Below are 27,294 nucleotides of genomic sequence, written 5' to 3'. Positions count from 1 at the left end.
GGTTAGAGTAGAATCAAAGACCTTTATTTGACATGTTAGTATGTATTTGAAAAAGTCCACACAATTGTGACCAGCTTCTGTCTCCATCAGAGCCGCTGTGATGTAGTTCTACTGACTGACCTCTAGATGGTGCTAACTAACCTTCGTATGAAACAAACAGCAGCACTGACAGATGTGATGAAGCAGCAGTGAGGATCACACTGATACTCTGCTGACAGCGGCTCTGATGGAGACAGAAGCTGGTCACAATGTGTGGACTTTTTCAAATACATACTAACATGTCAAATAAAGGTCTTTGATTCTACTCTAACCCTGCAGTGTGCCTTCATGCTTTTGGGAAAATTTGCATTTTTACATTGTCTTCAACACGCCCTCAAATGTTACAACATTCTATTCCATTGCACCGACATGTCCAGACTATTTCACCTCTACACAGCCTCCGCCTTCGCTGCTGCAGTCAGTCATGTCATGTCATGTCCGAGTTGTGTGTAGATAAAAGTGAAGTAAACTCATTAGAAATGAGAGAAACCAGCAGAGAAGGAGACAACCAGGGTCGTTAGTTGATGACATCATTGTCACCTAAACGGTTGCTTGTTTTAATGACTGCTCTTGAGATAAATTGCTTTAGTACCATTAGCTCCTAGCCATTAGCATTAGCTGGACGTCCCTTGTGTTGCTAAGTGCTGCCTCCAATGACGAGTACCCTGTGGCTCCACTCCATGCTGATATATAAATATATTTATTTATATTCTGCACTTTGTTGAAAAAGTGATTATTGTATCCTGATTTATGAAAGTATTTTGTTTTGCATTTACACAAGGTTTAACAGGGTTACTTTGTGGAGTAAGCTGTTATTGTGCACTTCTAATGAGTTATTGGCAGCTAAGCTGTATTGTTACAGTGTATGTTTGTGTATGTTTAAAACCAAGGTGAACACGTGGGTAGTCTCATGGGTACATTCATTGTATTTAAAAACAGATGATTCATAATGTTCATTATAGCTAAAACAACCTATAAATGTTTGATGACTCATAATACCTCTGTGACACTGTCTGTCAGCAGGTCAGGTTTTTTGCTTTGTCTGGTTTGGTCATCTTTTGAACCACCTGGGCTTTTGACCATGGCGAGCTTCCCACCTGGATCTAGAGACCAGCGATACCCTCGACAGTTTCTGTTGCACTGTCCGGTGTGGTAGGCCAATCTATTGCAAATACCCCACACTCAGCCCCATATGCCCTTTTCCCCCCCTACACACACACGCACGCACGCATGCACGCACGCACGCACACACACACACACACACCGCCTTCTCCCCAACACTCATTATTCCAGTCCGTTGTTAGTTCCTTCTGATCTCTGTGTGTCTTGTTTGGTCTCTAAGGGCCCGATCTACTAAAGTTTTGCGTGTATAAAAACACGTGCAAAATTGATAGCGCGCTCAAAGCAGATGAACTAGCAGGGAGCACCGAGGATTGCGTCTGTCAAATGAGCAAAATAGCACTCGCTATCCATTTAGCATGTTTGCCTTCGTGAATATGCAGAATACATGTAGATTATCAGGACACACAAAATACTGGGAGGGGGAGATGCAAATGTAATCATTTAGCACACGCAATGTGATTTATCAAACCTGAAGCAGATAGCGAGCGGTGTTTTTGCGTCTAGATTTAGCACGTTTGAAAGGCAGGTGCAAACTGGCACAGCGTTACGCACACATGGCTGCGGTCACTGCAAAGCCCATCATAACTTTACAACATGCCCGCAACAGCAGGACCTACAAGCATTACTACAGTCTTTACACACAGTTCTGTCATTTTGAAGTCAATCAAACAGACATGAAGTCTAACAAACCAAGAGAACAAGACAAATAAACAAATAAAACAACACAAATTCAAAGCAGTTCAGCACCACGGATAGTGACCGCATCATTCTGACACCCACTTTAACTGTTTCAACTAATGAGAGCACAGTAGGTCACTGTATCAACAGCTATAACGTTTAGTCAAATTGGCACAGCGGCCCACATGTTCACATACAAACAAAAAATCAATATGAAGTACTAGGCCTACTCACCACTATTTGGACGAGCCTTAAGCTCTGCGGACTTGTCCATGATGCGCTGTATGTCCATTTTCTTTGCTCTGTCATTCTCAGTAGATAACATGACATGTCCACTCTGTCCCACCGTGCTCATCAAGGGGTTTTTAGTTAGTTTTAACTTGGAGAATGAGCGCTCAGAAGGTGCAACGTTGACTGGAAGAGTAAAAAATAAAAGCAGGGACAGGCCTCATCAAATTGCTCAATTTAATAAAAAATTAAATGTTGTTTTTTTAATGAAAATGACCAAATTTCAAATGCTGATAAAAAATGAAACAAGTTAGAATAAAATGAAAACTGAAGCTCTGTCCTCTCTTTTGTTCATTGTTTCTATATTCGTAGAACATTTGAGGGAGATTCAACGTGTACCAAACATGTTGATGAAGATGCTGGCAGGGAAAGAGGTAATAAATCAAAGCACCTGAGCCAAGTGGATCCAGACTGTCAGACCGGTTCACACACTCCCTGTACTTCTCACTAATGGTATGATTCAGATTACAATAAAACTGCTGCTGACTCTACTCCACAAACACAAACTATAGAACAGGTCAATCTTTGTCAAATCACTGCTCTTTAACTCAGACAGAAACTCTACAACATATTTCAAACAGCCAATCAGCATCCAGAATCATTTCTCCAGTCAAACAGTGATCCAGCAGCGTGTGAGCACAGTGATCCTGATCATGACTGCAGCGCACAGTCAGGTCTGCAGAGAAGATCATTGGAGTCAGCCTGCCCTCCATCCAAGACTTGTACCGGTCCAGGACCAGGAAGCGGGCCAGTAACATCTCTGCAGACCCCTCACACGCTGGACACTCACTTTTCAAACTCCTCCCCTCCGGTCGGCGTTACAGAGCTCTGTACGCAAAAACATCCAGACACAGGAACAGTTTCTTCCCCCAGGCCGTCACACTGATGAACACTTAACCCTGTGTCATAAACCAGCTACCTCATGGACAGAGCCACCTTCATCCTTGCACTATTGCACATTATCATGTTGTCTATTGTTTCTTTTATTGCACTCGTGCCTTTTTTACTTATATATATATATCTTATATATTTTTTATTAGTACTTGATTTTTAGTGTCTGTCTATTTATGTTTGTACAGGGTGTAAGCAAAAGTACCGGAGTTAAATTCTTTGTATTCTTGAGATACATTGTGATTAAAGTTCATTCTGATTCTGATTCTGATCATCAAACATATAGAGATGTCTCTGGAAGGATTCTCACCTGTTGAAGTGAGTTCAGGTCAGCTTACAGACACTTTCCACCTTCATGTGTGGAGAGAAGAAGCTGCTGGTTTGTCCCTCGTCAGTCCTGGTGTGTCTGTGTGTGTGTGTGCGTCTGATCTGAGGACGCCGTCCACACCCTCATCCCTTCAGAGTGACGTCACTCTAACCTGTGTCAGAAACCCAGTCAGTGTCAGGTTACACACTGATCACATGATGTAGTTCTACTATCTGACCTCTAGATGGTGCTGACTAACCTTCATATGAAACAAACAGCAGCACTGACAGATGTGATGAAGCAGCAGTGAGGATCACACTGGGTGCATCTCAAAGCTCTTCACTGCAGTCTCCTCTCCCCTCAATCCTCTCTCCTCTCTCCTCTGTCCTCTGTCCTCACTCCTCCACCAAACAGGAAGTAGGTACTGACCCGCCATATCAAGCTCTTAACGCTGCTCTGCGGACGGAGGAGAGGAGAGTGGGGTAACGCCCCCCTGTCTCCCTCCACACCCAACATTATCACCAGTCTATTTCCCCATCACAACTATTAGAACAATTCGTGAGTCCAAGCATATCATAGTCCAACCACAACCCCTATTCTACGTCTACAGCACCATTAAATACTGCAGTGACTGGCAGGACAGCACAGCACTTAATACAGGTTGATGTGACACAGCCAGTGAGGCTACATGAGCCCACTAAGTCTGAACTTTGAAATACCAGATCCCTCTCCAGCAGAACGTTTGATTTCAATGATTTTATTTCTGAACATGGTCTTAGCTTTTGATCTTTACCTGAAACATGGCTCACCTCAACCGCCTCTGCTACTCTGTTAGAATCCTCCCCACCAAATTTTAACATTTGATTCTCCTGCAGACAAAACAGGAGAGGGGGAGGGATCACAGGTATATCTTCTAATGGTTGTAACTGTTCCTCATGCTCTTTTGATCAGTTTCCCACTTTGGAGGACTAAGACCTGGTTTTTAAGATCACATCAGCCATCAGCTACAACCTGGACCTCTACTGGCCTCAGCCTGGCCTACCACCTGCTCCAGCCTGTTTTTATTATTAGGATTTATTTTATTTAACATATGCTGGTATTATTACAGATACATACACTGATATTATTACAGATACATACACTGATATTATTACAGATACATATACTGATATTATTACAGATACATATACTGATATTATTACTGATACATATACTGATATTATTACAGATACATACACTGATATTATTACAGATACATACACTGATATTATTACAGATACATATACTGATATTATTACAGATACATATTCTGATATTATTACAGATACATACATTGATATTACTACAGGTACATACACTGATATTATTACAGATACATACACTGATATTATTACAGATACATATACTGATATTATTACAGATACATACACTGGTATTATTACTGATACATACACTGGTATTATTACTGATACATACACTGGTATTATTACAGATACATATACTGATATTATTACAGATACATACACTGATATTATTACAGATACATACACTGATATTATTACAGATACATACACTGGTATTATTACTGATACATACACTGGTATTATTACAGATACATACACTGATATTATTACAGATACATATACTGATATTATTACTGATGCATACACTGATATTACTACAGAGACATACACTGATATTATTACAGATACATACACTGATATTATTACAGATACATACACTGGTATTATTACTGATACATATACTGATATTATTACTGATGCATACACTGGTATTATTACTGATACATATACTGATATTATTACTGATGCATACACTGATATTCCTACAGATACATACACTGATATTATTACTGATACATATACTGATACTGAAACTGAAAGAGTCACTGATACTTTAGCTGGTACCTTCATTCATAGTGTAACTGGTCCTGGTACTGATACTGTTTCCTACACTGATACTGTCACTGGTAATGTTGTCAGTGTTATTGAACATGCAGAGTCCTTGCCTTCAGTTTACAACCTGTCTGAGTGTACTCACCTGAGTGAGCACACCTTGCTATGACTACAGACTGCATGTGATCGAATCAGGGGGAGCCTGATTGACGCCAAAGTCATTTCTATCAACTCACAATGTCAACACAGAGATTGCTGCTGCTGTGTGGGACTGCAGTTTAAGAGCAGGGGTCAACCTGAATAGCTAATCACCCATCTTCAACGCAAATTCAACCAATCAGCGCGATTTTTGCACAGCCTTGCAATTTTATACAATCATCGCAACTTTCACTTCCTTGGAACATAAACGCAAGTCCTCACTTGATCGGCACTTTTCAACAGCAAAACATGCACGGAGAACGGGTGAAGAGCGAGGACAGCAGGCAGGACAAGTGACGATGACAACGTTGTTGTTTATGGATACTAGAGTTATTATCTGAGGGGTTCAGTGTTAGCTTGGTCTCTACCTGCAGCAGGTGTGCTTTATGAACCAGCTCTCCCCACCTCCATGCATCTGTCTCATCTTCATTGAGGATTTTTACCCCCTATGTGCGTGACAAAGACACAACCGGGGGACGTCTGTTTACTATTTGACGTTTGACGTTTTTGCCGCCATTACCGTAAAAAGCTAAGCGTCTACAGCTTGATTTAATCCAGTTTGGTGAAACATCAGACACATTTAGTAAGTTTTGATCAACTCCTTGTTGAAAGATGAAGATGCATTTCAGAGTGCCATGAACTGACTGTCTGTCCAGTGCGCCTGTTACTGCAGGTGCATTCAAGGGCCATTGTAAATGTGCAATACAGCCCTTATATTGTGTTCATGGCATTTTCCTGTGAATCAAGAGAATCAAAATACAGTCACAGTGGTCACATCAAGCGGTTTTCTAAAAACAACTGTAATTTAGCGTATTTACTTGCCCCTGAGATGTTATTAGGGGAAAAAAGCAACAAAAAAAAATTGCAACATTCTCTGCAATTTTCTCAAAAAGCTATTGCTTTTACAGCAGGCTTTTTGGGCCGCAACAATCACAAAAAGAACCCTGCAAAATCCTGGAGGGACTGACTCTTTTAACACTTTTGTGTAATATCTCAAGTGAAATAATTCAGCCTCTCACTTCTAAAAAGTAAAAACATTCTTGATGTGACCACTGTGACAAAAAAATGCCATGAACACAATATAAGGGCTGTATTGCCCTTTTACGATGGTACCTGAATGCACCTGCAGTGACAGGCGCACTGGACAGACAGTCAGTTCACAGCACTCTGAAGTTTTTGTCTTGTCATCATCTCGTTAACAAATTCAAAACCTACGTTCGTCAGAGTTTTTAGTATCAGTGAAGCACTTCAGCTCGTCATAGTCTCGTTTTCGTCATGAAAAAACGAGTCGTTGACGAACATTTATTGTCATAATTTCCGTTAACGAAATTAACACTGAAACAGATGAACTCATCACCTGCCTGTGGTGTGTTGAGAACAGCTGACCTTTGAACCATGTTTCATCATTTCGAGCTAAATGTCTTCTTCTTGATTCCAGCAGTAAAACATGGAGGCTACAAACAGACAGGCAGCTATGGTGTAGAAAATAAAGAAAACCCTGTTGATGGTCTGGGCCCTTCTGGTCCAGTAGCCCGTCTGTCCTTCTTCCCTCCTGCTGCTGAGGAGCAGAGACCTCTCAGTCATCAGCTCCTTCATGCTGCTGAGGAGTGCTGTCAGCACCTCTTCAGAGTCACAGGAGTCCTCAGTCAGCTGGCTGCTGCTGGCCTGGAATGGGAGAAACAGTGTTTAAAGGGATATTTCACTTTTTCTAGAGTGTGCCCCCTCAATGAAGAACTGCCGGGGGAAGCTAGTCTACAGATTTCTGTACACAGGGCCGGTTTTGTTGTTCTGATTCAGCTTTTCTAAGTGAAACCAACTTTATAAAGTCATGCACTTTACTTTCTCCTGGGCATATTTTCCCGTACTGAGTCCACTGTGTGTAAACGCCGTAAATAAGAGTCGGCTGGGTTCAGGCTGTGTGACGGGGTTACTTCAGGTCACGGTTTGGGGATCATTTGGAAGAGCACAGAAGGAGGCTTTCCAAAAAGCTATATTATTGTGTATTCTTATTTGATCCATCAGGTGATGATGTTGGGTGGGAATTGATAAGATTTTATCAATGTCAATGCCATTGTCGATACTGCTTATCAATCCAATTCCTTATCAGTTCTCCTAACGATTAACAAGTATTTTCTTGAGGGGAAAAAAAGTAGTTCTACACAGTCTTCAGCACCAAAAGGAACCATTTTATTTGTCCCCAAATTATGTCTTCACAAGACTGAACATGATCATATTCAACTTGAACAATAGGTCAGTGGTGGAGCCACACAGTTTTGACTTGGGTGGCCAAACTGGGGCACTGACTGTTGAAGGGTTGGCCAGGCGTGGAAAACATTAGGGGCTTACCCCAAACCTAGGAGGGTTACTTCAAATAATCACATCGACCTTAACTTCTTTTTATAAAATAATTTAACAAATGTTACATTTTTGTAGGTTTCTAACGTTAACATTAAAAATGTAACTCGACAGAGTGTCAACATTTAAATCTGCTGAACTGAACTCATTAAGGACTCAAAATAAAGATGATTGCCCAAAGTCACAGCATCAGCAAAAATGAAATTCAAATCCACAGAAGCTATTGTCTCTGCAGCTTGCTGAAACGCAACAGCTGATTTGAATATAAGTAATGCCTCTGACATGGCAAATAGCTAATCATGCTTAACAATTTCAGGGTGGCCAACGGGGTGGCCAATCAGTTTTCACCTCCTGGCTCCGCCACTGCAATAGGTTAACCTCATTCTTGGCCGCCTGGAGGAAACTACTTTGAATTTGGAGAGGAAAAATGCTTTTCCTCCAGGGGTCATTGCTGAGGTATTTTACCCGCTCTCCGTGCCTCATTTTCTGCAGCGTGAGTCTGGACGTAGCCCCTGGAGCCTGGAGGAAAACACTTTGAATTTGGAGAGGAAAAACGCTTCTTCCTCTCCATGTTTCCTCGTGGTTGAAGGAGTTCTGCGTCACAGAGTGTGATGTAATGCAGCGTACCGCAACGTGACTTGACGTCGTGCTGGGAAATGAATCGTTAAGAAGAATTGATAACATTTGAGGTGTACAATTCCGATGGAATTGATCAATTGGAACTTGGTTCTTAGTCGGATCCGGTTTTCGATTCCCACCCCTATTGTCCACCCCTTGCTGCTCTCAGCTCCACTGTCTGAACAGCAGGCATTAAGGGATGCTATATAGCACCTCAACCACGCCTCTTCTGGCTCTCTTCAAAATAAAAACCTCTTCCTCTCCTCCCCTTCCATTCTCACTTCTCATTTCAGATTCAGTGTTCTAATCAAATCAATAAATCATTATCAGATGTCGTCCTGTTGCCTGTAGTTTCACTGGAACACATTTACCCTGTAAAGTTATTCCACACTGCCCAAAACATCCACCAGATCAAGGCAATGTAAGAATGACTTTCTGTGAGGTACTCAAAATATGTTGGATTCAACAGAAAATTGACCGTAAATTTGTTCCAAAACAACAACGTCCTTAAACCTTTTCTAGAGTCTAAGTGTAACAGCCCTGTACTCATTTCAACAAGGGGAACGTAGACCTGACCTCCTTTGTCACTGGGAGCAGTTCAGATGGCACCTCACCAGTAGACCCTTCAGTACAGGCAGACACGCGGTGAGTCCTTTTCCTGATGTCTGGAAAGATTCAAAAAGATGAGTGCGGACTGAGAACAACCCATCAGACACTAAACATGTACTGTTCAACACGCTGAACTTCAGGAGTCTGGAACCAGGTTTCTTCCTCACAGGTCATCTCACCTGTAAACCAGTGATGACAGCAGACTTTGCCTCTTTCGTCCCCACAGTCGTCGCTCAGGTTTTGGTCTCCTCTGGCCTCATTGTCTTTGGTCGCAGAATCTTTCTCAATCAGATGCATCACCAAAATCGTCTCCAAGAGGCTCAGCATCATCAAACCAAAAATACCAACACAGAAGACGGCTAGAGGAGCAGAGGACGCAGTGTTAATGTAGATAAACAGCTATACACACTATTAGTATGTTTCTGAGGAACACCTCAATCAGCCGAGACAGAGTTATTTTTACCTATAAGAGGAATCCTGTCTGAAGAGGAGGGCAGGATTTCATTCAGAATGAGCTGCATCACTGTGACAGCAAGCAACACAGTGACCTTAAAGCCCAGCTTCTCTCCCCCGCTCTCTGAGATCATGAAGGAGGCCAAATCCAGACACAGGAACAACAGGACCGGTATGATCAGGTTGACCACGTAGAGGACAGACCGTCTCTTCATGGTGATCTGTGAAGTGATGTTTAGTGGTCAGTCTGCTGAAAATGGCCTTGTGTAACTGAAATATATAAGGTCTTCCTGAAGACCTCATTGTCTGGATGGCAGCAAATGTTGCTCCTTAACCTGTATATATTATTCAGCATTAATGAAGCCTTCACAGATGTGGAAGCTACCAATGCGATGGACTCTTATGATCCGCGTACCATCAGGGGCGCTGGCTTTGAACTGTGAGCTGATAACAAGCCGAAGGTCCCTCTCCTCTTTAGAGCAGAGGACACAGCGTCCATGATTTCCAAAAAGAATGTCAGATTTTGATTCATCAGAACACAGGACAGTTTTCCACTTCCCCTCAGTCCATCTTAAATGGGCTCAGGTCCAGAGAAGTCTCTGTGGTTCTGGATCAGGTTTATATATGGTTTAGGATTTCCACTACAGTCATGTCTGTTTTTAATGCAGTGACTTTCAGTACAGAGTGATGTCTGTTTTTAATGCAGTGACTTCCTCTACAGAGTCATGTCTGTTTTTAATGCAGTGACTTCCACTACAGAGTCATGTCTGTTTAATGCAGTGACTTCCACTTAAGGGTCGTGGCTGTTTTTAATGCAGTGACTTCCACTACAGAATCATATCTGTTTTTAATGCAGTGACTTCCACTACAGAGTCATGTCTGTTTTTAATGCAGTGACTTCCACTACAGAATCATATCTGTTTTTAATGCAGTGACTTCCACTACAGAGTCATGTCTGTGTTTAATGCAGTGACTTCTACTACAGAGTCATGTCTGTTTAATGCAGTGACTTCCACTTAAGGGTCGTGTCTGTTTTTAATGCAGTGAGTTCTACTACAGAGTCATGTCTGTTTTTAATGCAGTGACTTCCACTACAGAGTTATTTCTGTTTTTAATGCAGTGACTTCCACTACAGAGTTATTTCTGTTTTTAATGCAGTGACTTCCACTACAGAGTTATTTCTGTTTTTAATGCAGTGACTTCCACTACGGAGTTATTTCTGTTTTTAATGCAGTGACTTCCACTACAGAGTTATTTCTGTTTTTAATGCAGTGACTTCCACTACAGAGTTATTTCTGTTTTTAATGCAGTGACTTCCACTATATAGTCATGTCTGTTTAATGTAGTGACTTCCAGTACAGAGTCATGTCTGTTTATAATGCATTGACTTCTACTACAGTCATGTCTGTTTAATGCAGTGACTTCCAGTACAGAGTCATGTCTATGTTTAATGCAGTGACTTCCACTACAGAGTCATGTCTGTTTATAATGCATTGACTTCTACTACAGTCATGTCTGTTTAATGCAGTGACTTCCAGTACAGAGTCATGTCTATGTTTATTGCAGTGACTTCCACTACAGAGTCATGTCTGTTTTTATTGCAGTGACTTCCACTACAGAGTTATGTCTGTTTTTAATGCAGTGACTTCCACTACAGAGTCATGTCTGTTTTAAATGCAGTGACTTTCAGTACAGAGTGATGTCTGTTTATAATGCAGTGACTTCCACTACAGAGTCATATCTGTTTTTAATGCAGTGACTTCCACTACAGAGTCATGTCTGTCTAACTCTCCCTGTCCCATTAAAGTTACTAACCATAGACCTTTCTGGAGTCCCTGAGCTCCCTTGTCTCGTAGGTTCCTCTGAGCTGCCGTAGACGTCCTCCTGCTGTGGACGTTCCAGACTCCAGCTGATACGGACGTGCTGGACTCCAGTGGCAACAGCTACTACTACTCGTCTCATCACTATCACCGCTCCCTCTCTCTCTTATTCTGCTCTATCCCTTTTTTTTCCTCACCACTGTAACTAGCTAAATACTGTGAGGTGCAATGCTCATGGTGGATTAAGTAGGGGTCAGACTGAGTCTTATCCTGTCTTGGTGTTGGGTCTCTGTTCATAATTTGACATAGAGTGGTCTAGACCTGCTCAGAATCAGAATCAGAATCAGCTTTATTCGCCAAGTATGCTTGAACACACAAGGAATTTGACTTTGGTAAACTGTGCTCTCTTTGTACAAGGCATAAGAATAGGAATAAGAATAAGAACTACAATAAAAAAATAAAATGAAAATATAATAACAATAACCTTAGCTATAAATACAAAGAAACAACAAATAGGCTTGACTAATATGTACAGGCTAAAATAATATGATAAAGTGCAGTGGTGAGTTGCAGAGGTAGTTTTACATTATAAAATAGAAGTTAAATAATACAAAAAATAGAAATATGGAATTCTGCTTGAGAATTGTTGCATTGTATATCTACATGTATATTTACAGAGAGTATTTATCTGACAGGTATGACACTGTTATGGTTTAGTGTTCATCAGAGTGACAGCCTGGGGGAAGAAACTGTTCTTATGGCGGGTTGTTTTGGCGCACAGTGATCTGTAGCGCCTGCCGGAGGGGAGGAGTTTGAAGAATTTGTGTCCAGGGTGTGAGGGGTCAGCGGTAATGCTCCCTGCCCGTTTCCTGGCCCGGGAGCGGTACAAGTCCTGGATGGGGGGCAGGTCGACACCGATGATTTTCTCTGCAGTCCTTATAGTCCGCTGCAGTCTGTGTTTGTCTAGTTTGGTTGCAGAGCCAAACCAGACAGTGATGGAGGTACACAGAACAGACTGGATGATGGAGGTGTAGAACATGATCAGCAGCTCCTGAGGCAGGTTGAACTTCCTGAGCTGACGCAGGAAGTACATCCTCTGCTGGGCCTTTTTTCTGATTGTGTCTATGTGGGAGGTCCACCTCAGGTCCCGGGAAATAGTGGATCCCAGGAACCTGAAAGAGTCCACAGTAGACACAGTGCTGTTCAGGATGGTGAGGGGGGGGAGTGGGGGGGGGCTTCTCCTGAAGTCCACTGTCATCTCTACCGTCTTGAGCGGGTTCAGCTCCAGATGGTTCTGACTACACCAGAGGGCCAGCTGTTCCACCTCCTGTCTGTAAGCAGACTCGTCTCCGTCCTGGATGAGACCGATGACGGTGGTGTCGTCTGCAAACTTCAGGAGTTTCACTGAGGGGTCTCCTGAGGTGCAGTCATTGGTGTAGAGGGAGAAGAGCAGTGGGGAGAGAACACATCCCTGTGGGGCGCCAGTGCTGATGGTCCGGGTGCTGGATTTGATGCTCCCCAGCCTCACCTGCTGTCTCCTGTCCGTCAGGAAGTTGGTGATCCACTGACAGATGGAGGCCGGCACTGTGAGCTGGGTGAGTTTCTGGTGCAGGATGTCTGGTATGATGGTATTGAACGCAGAGCTGAAGTCCACAAACAGGATCCTAGCGTAGGTGCAGTGACTTCCACTATAGAGTCATGTCTGTTTTTAATGCAGTGACTTCCACTACAGAGTCATGTCTGTTTTAAATGCAGTGACTTTCAGTACAGAGTGATGTCTGTTTATAATGCAGTGACTTCCACTACAGAGTCATATCTGTTTTTAATGCAGTGACTTCCACTTCAGAGTCATGTCTGTCTAACTCTCCCTGTCCCATTAAAGTTACTAACCATAGACCTTTCTGGAGTCCCTGAGCTCCCTTGTCTCGTAGGTTCCTCTGAGCTGCCGTAGACGTCCTCCTGCTGTGGACGTTCCAGACTCCAGCTGATACGGACGTGCTGGACTCCAGTGGCAACAGCTACTACTACTCGTCTCATCACTATCACCGCTCCCTCTCTCTCTTATTCTGCTCTATCCCTTTTTTTTCCTCACCACTGTAACTAGCTAAATACTGTGAGGTGCAATGCTCATGGTGGATTAAGTAGGGGTCAGACTGAGTCTTATCCTGTCTTGGTGTTGGGTCTCTGTTCATAATTTGACATAGAGTGGTCTAGACCTGCTCTGTTTGTAAAAGAGTCTTTGGATAACGTTTGTAGTGATTTGGCGCTATACAAATAAAGATTGATTGATTGATTGATTGATTGATTGATTGATTGATTGATTGATTGATTGATTGATTGATTCCTCTCGACTCCTGGACCAGACTTGGATCTTTATGTCGGAGGGTAAAAGGAGCTAGGCTCCTTCAGGGATACTCATGAGTTACCGCTTTGCACAGGTGGCACTAAGAGGTGCTGAGAACAGGGCCTGCTAGATCACTGCTTTTTTACTCTGCTTGTCAGAGAAGTGAGAGAAGATGGAGTCATACTTCAGCCTAGATCTTGTTGTTACTTGTGACACATAAAGCTAGAAGTGAAAAAGCTTACCTGCCATCTTAGCTGCATCCTGAAATACTTACAGTGTAAACAATCATGCTGTTAAGGATGTCAGGTTTTGATATGTTGTTGGTAGATGTGATCTTGACTAAAAGCCAGTCAGACTGGGTTCCTGTCCTCTCTTTGGACCATTCTGCTGACAACTTTGAGCTGCCGGACTGAACAAGTCTCAACGTAGTCTCTGAGGTAAGAAAGGAAAAGAACCGTTGGAGGGTTAGCTTGGTTATAAAGAGAAACTCAAATGTATGTTTGCTGGGATGAATGTTATAAAAGCCCAAACAGGCGTTCAAAGTAAAACGTGAACATTTATATCTTAAGCCCACTGGTTCAACTTAAAGACATAGACATAGGGCTCACTAGAAGTTCAACTAACATGTGTTTCCTACCCATACTGCATTGCTGCACTGACTCAAACCATTACAACAAACACATTAGTGAGAGATATCCACGTGCATCTCCGGAGACTAAATCTCAAATGACATATCTAAGACCAAACTTTAGTGCCCTCTCCCAGTAAACAGGATCAACTCAAACAAACAGTGACATGATTATTAACTCTGCTCTTCATTACCTGAGTATATGACAGACTTGAAGGTGAGGTTGCAGCTCTGAGTGTCGAAGGGGAATTTATAGACTTGCATATAGCAGCTGGTGACCAGAACCATGTTGCTCATGAATGCAACATCTCCACGATAGGAAACCCAGAGATAAGGAGACTGGGCAGCCTTGTCTTTCTCCACCCTGAAGGACAAAAAAAACCTCCATGTAGGTTACCAGCTTATGTTCACATCATGTAAGAGGTTTTCAGGCTGGGGGACCTTGAAGAGATTCTCCACTCTTTGTAGGCAGTGTGAGTCTGCTGGCTTCATGGGCCTCCAGCAGGCACTGAGGCAGTCTGCAGAGAAGGGTGAAGCTGTGCAGGTCAGGGTCAGCACCGTCACATCTGAGCCCCTGGTTCTCTGTGGGTTAATTCCTCAAACAGGAGTTCACCTATCTTTGGAACTTTCTTCATGCCACAGTAGAGCGAACACTTAGATCAATGCTCTAGGGTCCACAGACAGCGCGTCAGCGCATCTCTGCTCCCTCTAAGGATCGTGCCCCCGTGTAGCTCCGCTAAAGATACGCTTCAAGTATTTTTTCGACGGAGCCCATGCCCAGCTAATGGAAGCTAACATTTAAGCCACATTGTTTAACAATATGATGCTAACTAAAGCTAACGTTTTAGCCACATTGTTTACCAATATGATGTTAACATTTTAGCCACATTGTTTACCAATATGATGCTAACCAAATATAACGTTTTAGCCACATTGTTTACCAATATGATGTTAACATTTTAGCCACATTGTTTACCAATATGATGCTAACCAAATATAACGTTTTAGCCACATTGTTAACCAATATGATGCTAACTGAAGCTAACGTTTTAGCCACATTGTATACTAATATGATGCTAACGGAAGCTAACATTTTAGCCACATTGAATACCAATATGATGCTAACTAAAGCTAATGTTTTAGCCACATTGTACAACAATATGATGCTAACTGAAGCTAACATTTTAGCTACATTATTTACTAATATGATGCTAACTGGAGCTAACGTTTTAGCCACATTGTTTGCCAATATGATGCCAACGGAAGCTGACGTTTTAGCCACATTGTATACCAATATGATGCTAACAGAAGCTAACATTTTAGCCACATTGTTTACCAATATGATAACGTTTTAGCCACATGGTTTACCAATATGATGCCAACGGAAGCTAAAGTTTTAGCCACATTGCATACCAATATGATGCTAATTGAAGCTAACGTTTTAGCCACATTGCATACCAATATGATGCTAACTGAAGCTAACGTTTTAGCCACATTGTTTACTAATATGATGCTAACTGAAGCTAACGTTTTAGCCACATTGTTTACGAATATGATGCTAACTGAAGCTTACGTTTTAGCCACATTGTTTACCAATACAATGCTAACGGAAGCTTACATTTTTACCTCACCTTATGGTCTGTGGTGTCAACAAGCAGAAGCTGAATGTGTCTCAACTCTTTTCCATGGATTGATTTGACATGACATGTGATCAGTTTGTCTCTGGTGCTGCTCATGTTAGTGAAAGTTAATAACCGTTGTCAAGGGGTTTGGACCAATCAGAATCAAGCATCTTACACAACCAGAGGATCAGGAAAACAGCCGGGTAATGAACATGTTCAACAGTAACTGTCAGCAGTCACTCTGTTCTTTGTCAGTGGATTGAGAGTGTGACAGTGTGCACAGACATCCAAACTTACATCTCTTCAATGGTTAAATCCGGCTTCCACAGCAGATCGGAGCGAAGAGAAAGTTCCATTATAAAACAGAACTTTTCTGGCTCCCAACGGATGTATTCATCGATCCAATGCTTCAGAAGAAAATTAAAGAGAAAGAGACAAAACATGAAAACAAAGAAGAGTTCCTCAGCAGAGTGAGGAGTGGAAATTCATTCAGTCATATCGGTTTCCAGGAAACTCACCTGATAAACCCAAACTTTAGAAACAAACACCTGCTCCTTTTCTCTCTATGGGAAAAGAAGAAACATGAATGAAATCACTCCAAATGAGCAACGATACAAGCCACACCAAGTTTCAAACATGAGACATTAAAAAGTTCTGTCAGACTCAGCAGATTTAGGTCCTGCTGAGAGCACAGTGAATTCTCTGATGATGCAATGACGCACATATTCCAGGATGGCCGCCCGATGGCCACTATTTATTTAATAGGAGCCTTAGAAGAAATTGATATCATGAAAAGAGTTGATGGACGGAAGCATCAAAATGTGGACCTTTTTAAAGCTGTAGCGTCCAAGTCAATTGAGGGGAGGTTTCCCTGACAGAGACAGAGACAGAGACAGAGACAGAGACAGTCTTCCGCCTCCCTTCTCCGGTTCTCTATCTCTCTTCTCCTCCTCAGCTGATGAAAGTGAAGCAGTATGTTTTTAGTCCACTTTCTTATTCAAAACTATAATCAAAATCAAAGTGAAATTTGTACTTATTGAGTGGTCTTCCATGTTCTAACTGAAAATAAAAGAAGCAAGAACTGGAGTCTGTTTTCTTCCGGTAGACGTACATATGTCACGCTCGTCCCTGTCCAATCAGAACCCTTCCCAACCCCCAGACCTCGAATTGAATAAAGACGATTAAACGAGTTTTCCATGTATACCTCAATTTGGAATGACTATTTCCATATTAATTCAGAATGAAAAAACATCATGTAACCGTGGCCACTGAGCAGAAAAGAATTCCAGCACATTTGACCTCTGCTCATTGACACTGAGGTCAAAACATTAGCTCCAGTTAGCATGCTGCAGATAAAACAGTCTGAGTAGAAACCAGAGTCATTTACAGAGACAGGTTACTTTTACAACTCATACGTAAGTGTTCAGTCTCCAAAACCCAAAACATCTCATCAACAAGTTCTAAGGGGGAGTCACTTTGGATTTTAATCTGTCCCTTGAACAGTGGCGGCTGGCCAATAGATGGCGCTAGGGCGCCGCCCATACCACCCACCACATTACCAGACATAAACAAAATTAATCAAAATGAAATAATGAACTACATGTATATATATTTGTAGATGAGCAAGATGAAATATGATATAGTTAATGATGAGTGAAGTTGTCTCATCATCTGTGTTGTCTGATTGGTGACCTGTTTTAGACTCTGGTTAAAAGTTGAACATGCGCAGTAGCTCCTCTTCAATACAAGAGATAGGACCATGTGGGCGCACCTTCCCTGCGCCCAGAGCTGAATGCAGCTGCACAGGGCTGACGTCACAGCCGTCTGTCATAAAGTGCGGCTGATCGACAGGTCGAGCCGGTCGAGCCGTAGGAGTTAGAGACGATTGGACAGAGATGCAGAATGGAGAAAGTGAAATGAAATAATTCAGTGAAATCACTTCAAACATGAGCCGATTGAGGTGATTCGGGCATCTGGTCAGGATGCCTCCTGGACGTCTCCCTTGGGAGGTGTTTCGGGCATGTCCATCTGTGAGGAGGCCAAGACACACTGGTGAGATTATATCTCTCAGCTGGCCTGGGAACGCCTCGGTATCCTCCCAGAAGTGCTGGTGGAAGTGGCCGGGGAGAGGAGTGTCTGGGCTTCCCTGCTGAGACTGCTGCCCCTGCGACCCGGACCCGGGTTCAAAGTTCAAAGTCTTTTCCTCCAGGCCCCAGGGGCTACATCCGGACTCACGTGGCCGAAAATGAGGCACCGAGAGCGGGTAAAATACCTCCGTGATGACCTCCAGAGGAGAAGCGTTTTTCCTCTCCAAATTCCAAGTAGTTTCCTCCAGGCTCCAGGGGCTACGTCCGGACTCACGCAGCCGAAAATGAGGCACCGAGAGCGGGTAAAATACCTCCGCGATGACCCCCGGAGGAAAAGCGTTTTTCCTCTCCAAATTCAAAGTCTTTACATTCGGGCGGCCGAGAATGAGGTGAACCTATTACAGTGGCGGAGCCAGGAGGTTGCCTGGGGTGGCCATGGCCACCTCTGAAAACTGATTGGCCACCCTGAAGTTGTTAAGCATGATTGGCTATTTGCCATGTCAGAAGCATTACTTATATTCAAATCAGCTATTGCGTTTCAGCGAGCTGCAGAGACAGTAGCTTCTGTGGATTTGAATATTGTTTTTGTTGATGCTGTGACTTTGGACAATCATCTTCATTTTGAGTCCTTAAAGAGTTCAGTTCAGCAGATTTAAATGTTGACACTCTGTCGAGTTACATTTTTAATGTTAATGTTAGAAATCTACAAAAATGTAACATTTGTTAAATTGGTTTATAAAAAGAAGTTAAAGTAGATGTGATTATTGGAAGTAACCCTCCTAGGTTTGGGGTAATAATGTTTTCCATGCCTGGCCAACCCTTCAACAGGCGGAGCCACCCAGTTTGGCCACCCAAGTCAAAACTGTGTGTCTCCGCCACTGACCTATTGTTCAGTATGTTCAAGTTGAATATGTTCATGTTCAGACATAATTTTGGAAAAAATAAAATGGTTCCTTTTGGTGCTGAAGACTGTAGAACTACTTTTTTCCCCTCAAAAAAAATACTCAGGAGTCGTTAGGAGAATTGATAAGGAATTGGATTGATAAGCAGAATCGAAAATGAACAGAGAACAGAGATACAGCCAGAGGGAAACATTCAAACAGACCTTTGAAAGAATCTACTACTTACCACGTCAATGATGGCAGAGAGTATCATGTCTATATGTACTTCTGTGGTTTGGGTCTGGTTCTTAGCAGGCCGGGTCATGCTGAACAGGTTGTTATTTTGGGTCAGTCCCAGGTGTCTTATTATATCATGAGAGTTTCTGGCACACTCAAAGTCTATATCTACAAGAAGAACAATAAGAACAGATTAATATGAAATCAAAACAAACATAAGGCTGATGATGATAATATACACTGCTCAAAAGAAATAAAGGAAAGCTTTGAAAACACATCAGATCTTAATGGAAGGAAACATCCTGCTGGATAATTATACCGATACGGAGTGTGAGACGGATGGTGTTATCCATACATCCATCCATCTTTATTTGTTTTTGTGTTTCAAACACATGGGCCGGACATGACCATCAAACAGGCCGGCTAAGATCACTAAGCTACATTTACTAACTAAATCCCTTTAACTAGAATCACTAAACCACATTAATGAGTCCATAGTAAAACTTAGGACCCCTGTAGTTGGACTTCACGATGAAGGCTTCAGGACTTTGTAAAACCTCCTACGTACCGTCCTTGTAGCTTCGATTGGTTGACGGTTGGTCATCCTCTGGGGGTTCTGTGTCGTTCGAGGTAAGTCCCCCTAAGAAAAGGAGAATGCAGGGTTGTGATTTTAATAGCACAAAAACTGCAGGTCAGTGATCAGGGGTCTCATTTATAAAAGAGTGCATAGAATCCCTACTCAAAGAGTACGTACTCTGAAAACCTGGAAATGGCGTGCGCCACACTGTTTATATCACATTACAGAGAGCTCACGTCCTTCAGAGATCTCCCCTCTCTGATATTATCTGACAGAAGTTTGATCTGTGAATATAAGTTTTAATGTGTTTTACCACAGGCAGCTTGGCCTGCGCTTTGACTGATTATGAGGTTATGTAGGATAATAACTGAGAGCAGGTCATAGCTTACTTCCACACTTTTCTCATTAACACAGGAAACACGAGCAGGTGATGAAGATGTGATGAGTGTGTGAGGCAGCCGGTGTCTGTGCTCGGTGTGCGCCACACAACCGTCTTTATTAAAAGTATCAATCAATCAATCAATCAATCAATCAATCAATCAATCAATCAATCTTTATTTGTATAGCGCCAAATCACAACAAACGTTATCTCAGGACGCTTTTACAAACAGAGCAGGCATAGACCACTCTATGTCAAATTATGAACAGAGACCCAACACCAAGACAGGGTAAGACTCAGTCTGACCCCATCGTAATCCACCATGAGCATTGCACATCGCAGTATTTAGCTAGTTACAGCGGTAGAGGACAAACTTCCTTTAACAGGCAGAAACCTCGAGCAGAACCAGACTCATGTTAGACAGCCATCATGCCTCGACTGAGTTGGGTCTGGAAAGACAGATAGAGGGGAGTGAGAGAGAGAAGTGATAGTGATGAGACGAGTCGTAGAAGCTGTTGCCGCTGGAGTCCAGCACGTCCGTATCAGCTGGAGTCCAGAACGTTTGCAGCAGGAGGACGTCTACGGCAGCTCAGAGGAATCTACGAGACAAGGGAGCTCAGGGACTCCAGAAAGGTCTATGGTTAGTAACTTTAATGGGACAGGGAGAGTTAAAGTAAGTGATGAAGGGGTTGGGGGGGAAGGGGTTGAGCTAGGATCCCAGTGTGTTAGTGCGCCAGTTCCCCCAGTAGTCTAGGCCTATAGCAGCATAAGCTGGTCCAAGCCTGAGCCAGCTTTAATTATAAGCTTTTTCAAAAAGGAAAGTTTGAAGCCTACTCTTAAAAGTGGAGAGGGTGTCTGCCTCCCGGACCCTGACTGGTAGATGATTCCAAAGGAGAGGGGCCTGATAACTAAAGGTTCTACCTCCCATACTACTTTTAGAGATTTTAGGTACAACTAGCAAGCCTGCATGTTGGGAGCGTAGAGTTCTAGAGGGGTAATAGGGCACTATGAGCTCTTTGAGATACGAGGGTGCCTGATTTTTAAGAGCTTTGTAGGTTAAAAGAAGGATTTTAAATTCTATTCTACATTTTATTGGGAGCCAGTGTAGAAGCTAACACTGGAGAGATGTGCTCCCTCTTCCTAGTTCTAGTCAATAATCGAGCTGCAGCGTTTTGAACTAGCTGAAGAGTCTTTAGAGACTTATTGGGGCAGCCTGATAAGAGGGAGTTACAGTAATCTAACCTGGAGGTAACAAATGCATGGACTCGTTTTTCTGTGTCGCTCTAAGAAAAGTATAACTACACTTAGGTACTCTGCACAGCATTAGAAATAGGGATGGTCGATATTATCGTCCCTCTGATGTTATCGGACGATATTGACATACAAATGTAACATCAGGAATTATCGTTATTGGGTTTTTATAACCAATGTTTGTTCTGTGGGCTTTAGCAATTCCGAGCCTGCATGATCGCAGCATGGGACGTTTATAGGCGCGCTTGATGACGTATAACAACAACAACAACAACAACACGCTAGGCTACGAATTATACATTTTCAATTTGCAATGACTGCAAAGCATTGGTTATGCGAGGAGGAAACAAGGCGTCTTCCTTTAATGCAGCAAATTCGATCTCCCATCTCAAGAAGAATCTTTCTTGATTTTATTTGCACTATTTTGAGAGAGCAGGGCGAAGGAGCCCAGTTTATAATGTAATGATTGTATTATTTTCCAAGTTATGGCCATTTCCTCATTCATTGAACTTGGAATAAAAGAGGACTATGTTTGTTCACTACTCTGGACTGAAGATATGCATCTTCCTTGTTTTGATATTGTCTGTAGTGTTGTTTGAGGCAAATGTTTCTCTCTAAAGTCTTTAAAAAATAATAAATATGGCAGTGCCATATTGGCACTTTTTTCCATAACTTAAGTTGAAGTTCTTATTTTGCACAAACAGTGTGTACATTTGGAAAGCCATGTTGCATTTATGTATGCATCCAGTGGGGCATAACAATACAATTATGCATAATGTGTTAATTCCACAATAGGAGATATGTCATGTCGTTACCAACAGTTTTGGTGTAAAAAGCCTGAATATATCAGTATCGGAAATTAAGAGTTGAATCAGAATATTGGATATCGGCAGAAAAGCCAATATAGAGCATCCCTAGTTAGAAACATTGAAAACATGTCTGTCACTTTGCTCCACGGCTGTTTTACGTCTTCTGATGTTACCTTTGTTACCTCCAGATGAACACGTTAGGATACGGTCTGTGTGTTTCCTCTAAAAAGAAATGTGACGGTGAGACAAAGCTGATTATGTGCATTGACAGGGTCCACTCCTTCAAATTCCTGGGCGTCCACATCACAGACAACATCTCCTGGTCTGCTAACACCAAGGCGGTGGTAAAGAAGGCCCAGCAGCGACTCCACTTCCTGAGGGTGCTCAGGAGAAACAATCTGGAGGAGAAGCTTCTTGTGGCCCTCTACAGAGCCACCGTGGAGAGCATTCTGGGGGTACTGCATCACGGTGTGATACGCTGGTTGCACAGTAGCAGAAAGGAGAGCTCTGCAGAGAGTGATCAGCACGGCACAGAAGATCACTGGCTGCTCTCTGCTCTCCCTGGACAACATTGCCAGCTCTCGCTACCTCAGCAGGGCTACAAACATTGTTAAGGACTCGTCCCACCCCTGGTCACCACATAATCAACCTGTTGCCCTCAGGACGGCGCTACAGGTCTCACAGATCCAGGACCAATAGACTCAGAGACAGCTTTTTCCTTAGAGCCATCAACACTCTGAACACTCACTATAAAACACACTGACTACACTCTTCCTTCCGTGCAATAAAATCAATGTGCAATATTCTATTTGCCGATCCAATTTAAAATCACTGTCCATCTTAAAACCCATGTTTGAGACTGTTGACTTTAAATAATCTGCCAAAGGGCCCAAGTCAACAGGAGGGGGTTCAAATGAGCCACTGGGACAAAACACCATAACTTCTGTTTTCTTTTCATTGAAATTCAGGCACCCTCGTATCTTAAAGAGCTCATAGTGCCCTATTACCCCTCTAGAACTCTACGCTGCCAACATGCAGGCTTGCTAGTTGTACCTAAAATCTTTAAAAGTGGTATGGGAGGTAGAACCTTCAGTTATCAGGCCCCTCTCCTTTGGAATCATCTACCAGTCAGGGTCCTGGAGGCAGACACCCTCTCCACTTTTAAGAGTAGGCTTCAAACTTTCCTTTTTGATAAAGCTTATAGTTAGAGCTGGCTCAGGCTTGGACCAACTTTTGTTATGCTGCTATAGGCCTAGACTGCCGGGGGAACTGGCGCACTGACACACTGGGATCCTAGCTCACCCCCTTTCCCTCCAGCCCCTTCATCACTTACTTTAACTCTGCCTGTCCCATTAAAGTTACTAACCATAGACCTTTCTGGAGTCCCTGAGCTCCCTTGTCTCGTAGGTTCCTTTGAGCTGCCGTAGACGTCCTCCTGCTGTGGACGTTCTGGACTCCAGCTGATACGGACGTGCTGGACTCCAACGGCAACAGCTTCTACTACTCGTCTCATCACTATCACCTCTCTCTCTTACTCCCCTCTATCTGTCTTTCCAGACCCAACTCGGTCGAGGCATGATGGCTGTCTAACATGAGTCTGGTTCTGCCTGAGGTTTCTGCCTGTTAAAGGAAGTTTTTCCTCACCACTGTAACTAGCTAAATACTGCGATGTGCAATGCTCATGATGGATTAAGGTGGGGTCAGACTGAGTCTTACCCTGTCTTGAAGTTGGGTCTCTGTTCATAATTTGACATAGAGTGGCCTCCTATGTTTGTAAAAGCCACTTTAGATAACATTTGTTGTTATTTGGCGCTATACAAATAAAGGTTGATTGAATGATTGAAATTTAAAAAGTTTAAAGCCATCCAGGCTTTGATGTCCTCAAGACATGCCAGAAGTGGTGTGCGGGAGGAAGCATTATTCTTTTTTTAACAGCACAATGCCATGCTTTCTCAGGATGGAGCCCAGGAGCAGTAAATACAAAGAGAAAAGCAGGGGCCCTAAAATCGACCCCTGTGGAACCCCATACAGCAGTGGGGCAGAGCTGGACTCTGAGTTTCCAAGGCTTACACGTATACTCCTGCCATCCTTTCTCCAAGATTTTTCAAATAAAAGGGAGCCTGGAGATCGGCCTAAAATTGGCCAGCACACTGCGATCAAGGCCTGGAACTCGACTTATACAACACACCAGAGCACAGAGACCATCAGGACTCACATTTGGATTATCTCTGTTTTGAGGAGGCTGATACTTTGAACTAAGCTACACAACCTGTACACCTGCATGCATCAAACAGAAGTGTGTTAGCTTACCTGTGAGGTGGAGAGTGAAAAGGAAAGCGTGGAGCATCATGACTGGGATCATACTGTACAGTCAGTCAGTGTTCCCGTCCTTCACGGCGTCTTGAGCGTGACTTCTATGAGTGTGCCGTGCTGGGAGAAACCTCATTAGTCAAATGATAGAGACACATCTAACAGACAGCTCTCTATAAATCCTGCCCCGCTTAAATATTAATGTTCTGAAGGAAAAATCCATTTAGCTATCATACCAACAGAAGCATTGTGGGTGTTTGGTTTCAAAGCACTTTAATGGAAGAGCTCTCCCCTCCATTCATCCTGTGTTTCCTCTTCTCTGCCACACATTAAGTCCCGGACAATAACCACTCAGGACCAGGAAACTAAGTGGGAGGATGCTTTAATCTGAGAGTGTTTAAGCCCACCAACTAGTGATGTGTCATGATCAACAGCTGCGGCTCTGAGAGACATTGCTTTATAGTGAATCAGAAGAGCCTGTTTGCTTGAGTTTGGTTCTGGTTCTGTTTGCTTGAGTTTGGTTCTGGTTCTGTTTGCTTGAGTTAGTTCTGGTTCTGTTTGCTTGAGTTTGGTTCTGGTTCTGTTTGTTTGAGTTTGATTCTGGTTCTGTTTGCTTGAGTTTGGTTCTGGTTCTGTTTGCTTGAGTTTGGTTCTGGTTCTGTTTGCTTGAGTTTGGTTCTTGTTCTGTTTGCTTGAGTCTGATTCTGGTTCTGTTTGCTTGAGTTTGATTCTGGTTCTGTTTGCTTGAGTCTGGTTCTTGTTCTGTTTGCTTGAGTTTGATTCTGGTTCTGTTTGCTTGAGTTTGGTTCTTGTTCTGTTTGCTTGAGTTTGATTCTGGTTCTGTTTGCTTGAGTCTGGTTCTTGTTCTGTTTGCTTGAGTTTGATTCTGGTTCTGTTTGCTTGAGTTTGGTTCTGGTTCTGTTTGCTTGAGTTTGATTCTTGTTCTTTTTTTTTTGTTTGGTTCTGGTTCTGTTTGCTTGAGTTTGGTTCTTGTTCTGTTTGCTTGAGTCTGGTTCTTGTTCTGTTTGCTTGAGTTTGATTCTGGTTCTGTTTGCTTGAGTTTGATTCTGGTTCTGTTTGCTTGAGTCTGGTTCTTGTTCTGTTTGCTTGAGTTTGATTCTGGTTCTGTTTGCTTGAGTTTGGTTCTTGTTCTGTTTGCTTGAGTTTGATTCTGGTTCTGTTTGCTTGAGTCTGGTTCTGGTTCTGTTTGCTTGAGTTTGGTTCTTGTTCTTTTTTTTAGTTTGATTATGGTTCTGTTTGCTTGAGTTTGGTTCTTGTTCTTTTTTTTTTTGTTTGGTTCTGGTTCTGTTTGCTTGAGTTTGGTTCTTGTTCTGTTTGCTTGAGTCTGGTTCTTGTTCTGTTTGCTTGAGTTTGATTCTGGTTCTGTTTGCTTGAGTTTGATTCTGGTTCTGTTTGCTTGAGTTTGGTTCTGGTTCTGTTTGCTTGAGTTTGGTTCTTGTTCTGTTTTCTTGAGTTTGATTCTGGTTCTGTTTGCTTGAGTTTGGTTCTGGTTCTGTTTGCTTGAGTTTGGTTCTTGTTCTGTTTGCTTGAGTTTGATTCTGGTTCTGTTTGCTTGAGTTTGGTTCTGGTTCTGTTTGCTTGAGTTTGGTTCTTGTTCTTTTTTTATGTTTGATTATGGTTCTGTTTGCTTGAGTTTGATTCTTGTTCTTTTTTTTTTGTTTGGTTCTGGTTCTGTTTGCTTGAGTTTGGTTCTTGTTCTGTTTGCTTGAGTCTGGTTCTTGTTCTGTTTGCTTGAGTCTGATTCTGGTTCTGTTTGCTTGAGTTTGATTCTGGTTCTGTTTGCTTGAGTTTGGTTCTGGTTCTGTTTGCTTGAGTTTGGTTCTTGTTCTGTTTGCTTGAGTTTGATTCTGGTTCTGTTTGCTTGAGTTTGGTTCTGGTTCTGTTTGCTTGAGTTTGGTTCTTGTTCTTTTTTTTAGTTTGATTATGGTTCTGTTTGCTTGAGTTTGATTCTTGTTCTTTTTATTTTTGTTTGGTTCTGGTTCTGTTTGCTTGAGTTTGGTTCTTGTTCTGTTTGCTTGAGTTTGATTCTGGTTCTGTTTGCTTGAGTTTGATTCTGGTTCTGTTTGCTTGAGTTTGGTTCTGGTTCTGTTTGCTTGAGTTTGGTTCTTGTTCTGTTTGCTTGAGTTTGGTTCTTGTTCTGTTTGCTTGAGTTTGATTCTGGTTCTGTTTGCTTTAGTTTGATTCTGGTTCTGTTTGCTTGAGTTTGGTTCTGGTTCTGTTTGCTTGAGTTTGGTTCTTGTTCTGTTTGCTTGAGTTTGATTCTGGTTCTGTTTGCTTGAGTTTGGTTCTGGTTCTGTTTGCTTGAGTTTGGTTCTTGTTCTTTTTTTTAGTTTGATTATGGTTCTGTTTGCTTGAGTTTGATTCTTGTTCTTTTTTTTTTGTTTGGTTCTGGTTCTGTTTGCTTGAGTTTGGTTCTTGTTCTGTTTGCTTGAGTCTGGTTCTTGTTCTGTTTGCTTGAGTTTGATTCTGGTTCTGTTTGCTTGAGTTTGATTCTGGTTCTGTTTGCTTGAGTCTGGTTCTTGTTCTGTTTGCTTGAGTTTGATTCTGGTTCTGTTTGCTTGAGTTTGGTTCTTGTTCTGTTTGCTTGAGTTTGATTCTGGTTCTGTTTGCTTGAGTTTGGTTCTGGTTCTGTTTGCTTGAGTTTAATTCTGGTTCTGTTTGCTTGAGTTTGATTCTGGTTCTGTTTGCTTTAGTTTGATTCTGGTTCTGTTTGCTTGAGTTTGATTCTGGTTCTGTTTGCTTGAGTTTGATTCTGGTTCTGTTTGCTTTAGTTTGATTCTGGTTCTGTTTGCATGAGTTTGATTCTGGTTCTGTTTGCTTGAGTTTGGTTCTGGTTCTGTTTGCTTGAGTTTGG

At 42.5% G+C, this 27,294-nt stretch overlaps 1 protein-coding gene across 1 annotated transcript; it reads right to left on the bottom strand.

Annotated features, from left to right (window-relative positions):
* Nucleotides 1–6,838: 6,838 nt before the first annotated feature.
* On the bottom strand, nucleotides 6,839–22,681 carry LOC117825607 (5-hydroxytryptamine receptor 3A-like). Its single transcript, XM_034701522.1, has 11 exons — nucleotides 22,444–22,681; nucleotides 19,662–19,733; nucleotides 19,100–19,261; nucleotides 16,407–16,447; nucleotides 16,186–16,295; nucleotides 14,461–14,630; nucleotides 13,913–14,070; nucleotides 9,485–9,695; nucleotides 9,201–9,380; nucleotides 8,989–9,077; nucleotides 6,839–7,104 (listed from the first exon to the last, which is right to left on the bottom strand). The coding sequence occupies exons 1-11, from the start codon at nucleotides 22,679–22,681 to the stop codon at nucleotides 6,853–6,855; spliced, it is 1,683 nt and encodes a 560-aa protein (XP_034557413.1). The 3' UTR covers nucleotides 6,839–6,852.
* Nucleotides 22,682–27,294: the final 4,613 nt, after the last annotated feature.

Source organism: Notolabrus celidotus, chromosome 14 (assembly GCF_009762535.1).
Source record: "Notolabrus celidotus isolate fNotCel1 chromosome 14, fNotCel1.pri, whole genome shotgun sequence".
Taxonomy (NCBI): domain Eukaryota; kingdom Metazoa; phylum Chordata; class Actinopteri; order Labriformes; family Labridae; genus Notolabrus; species Notolabrus celidotus.
This window is presented reverse-complemented; position numbering and strand designations above follow the sequence as displayed.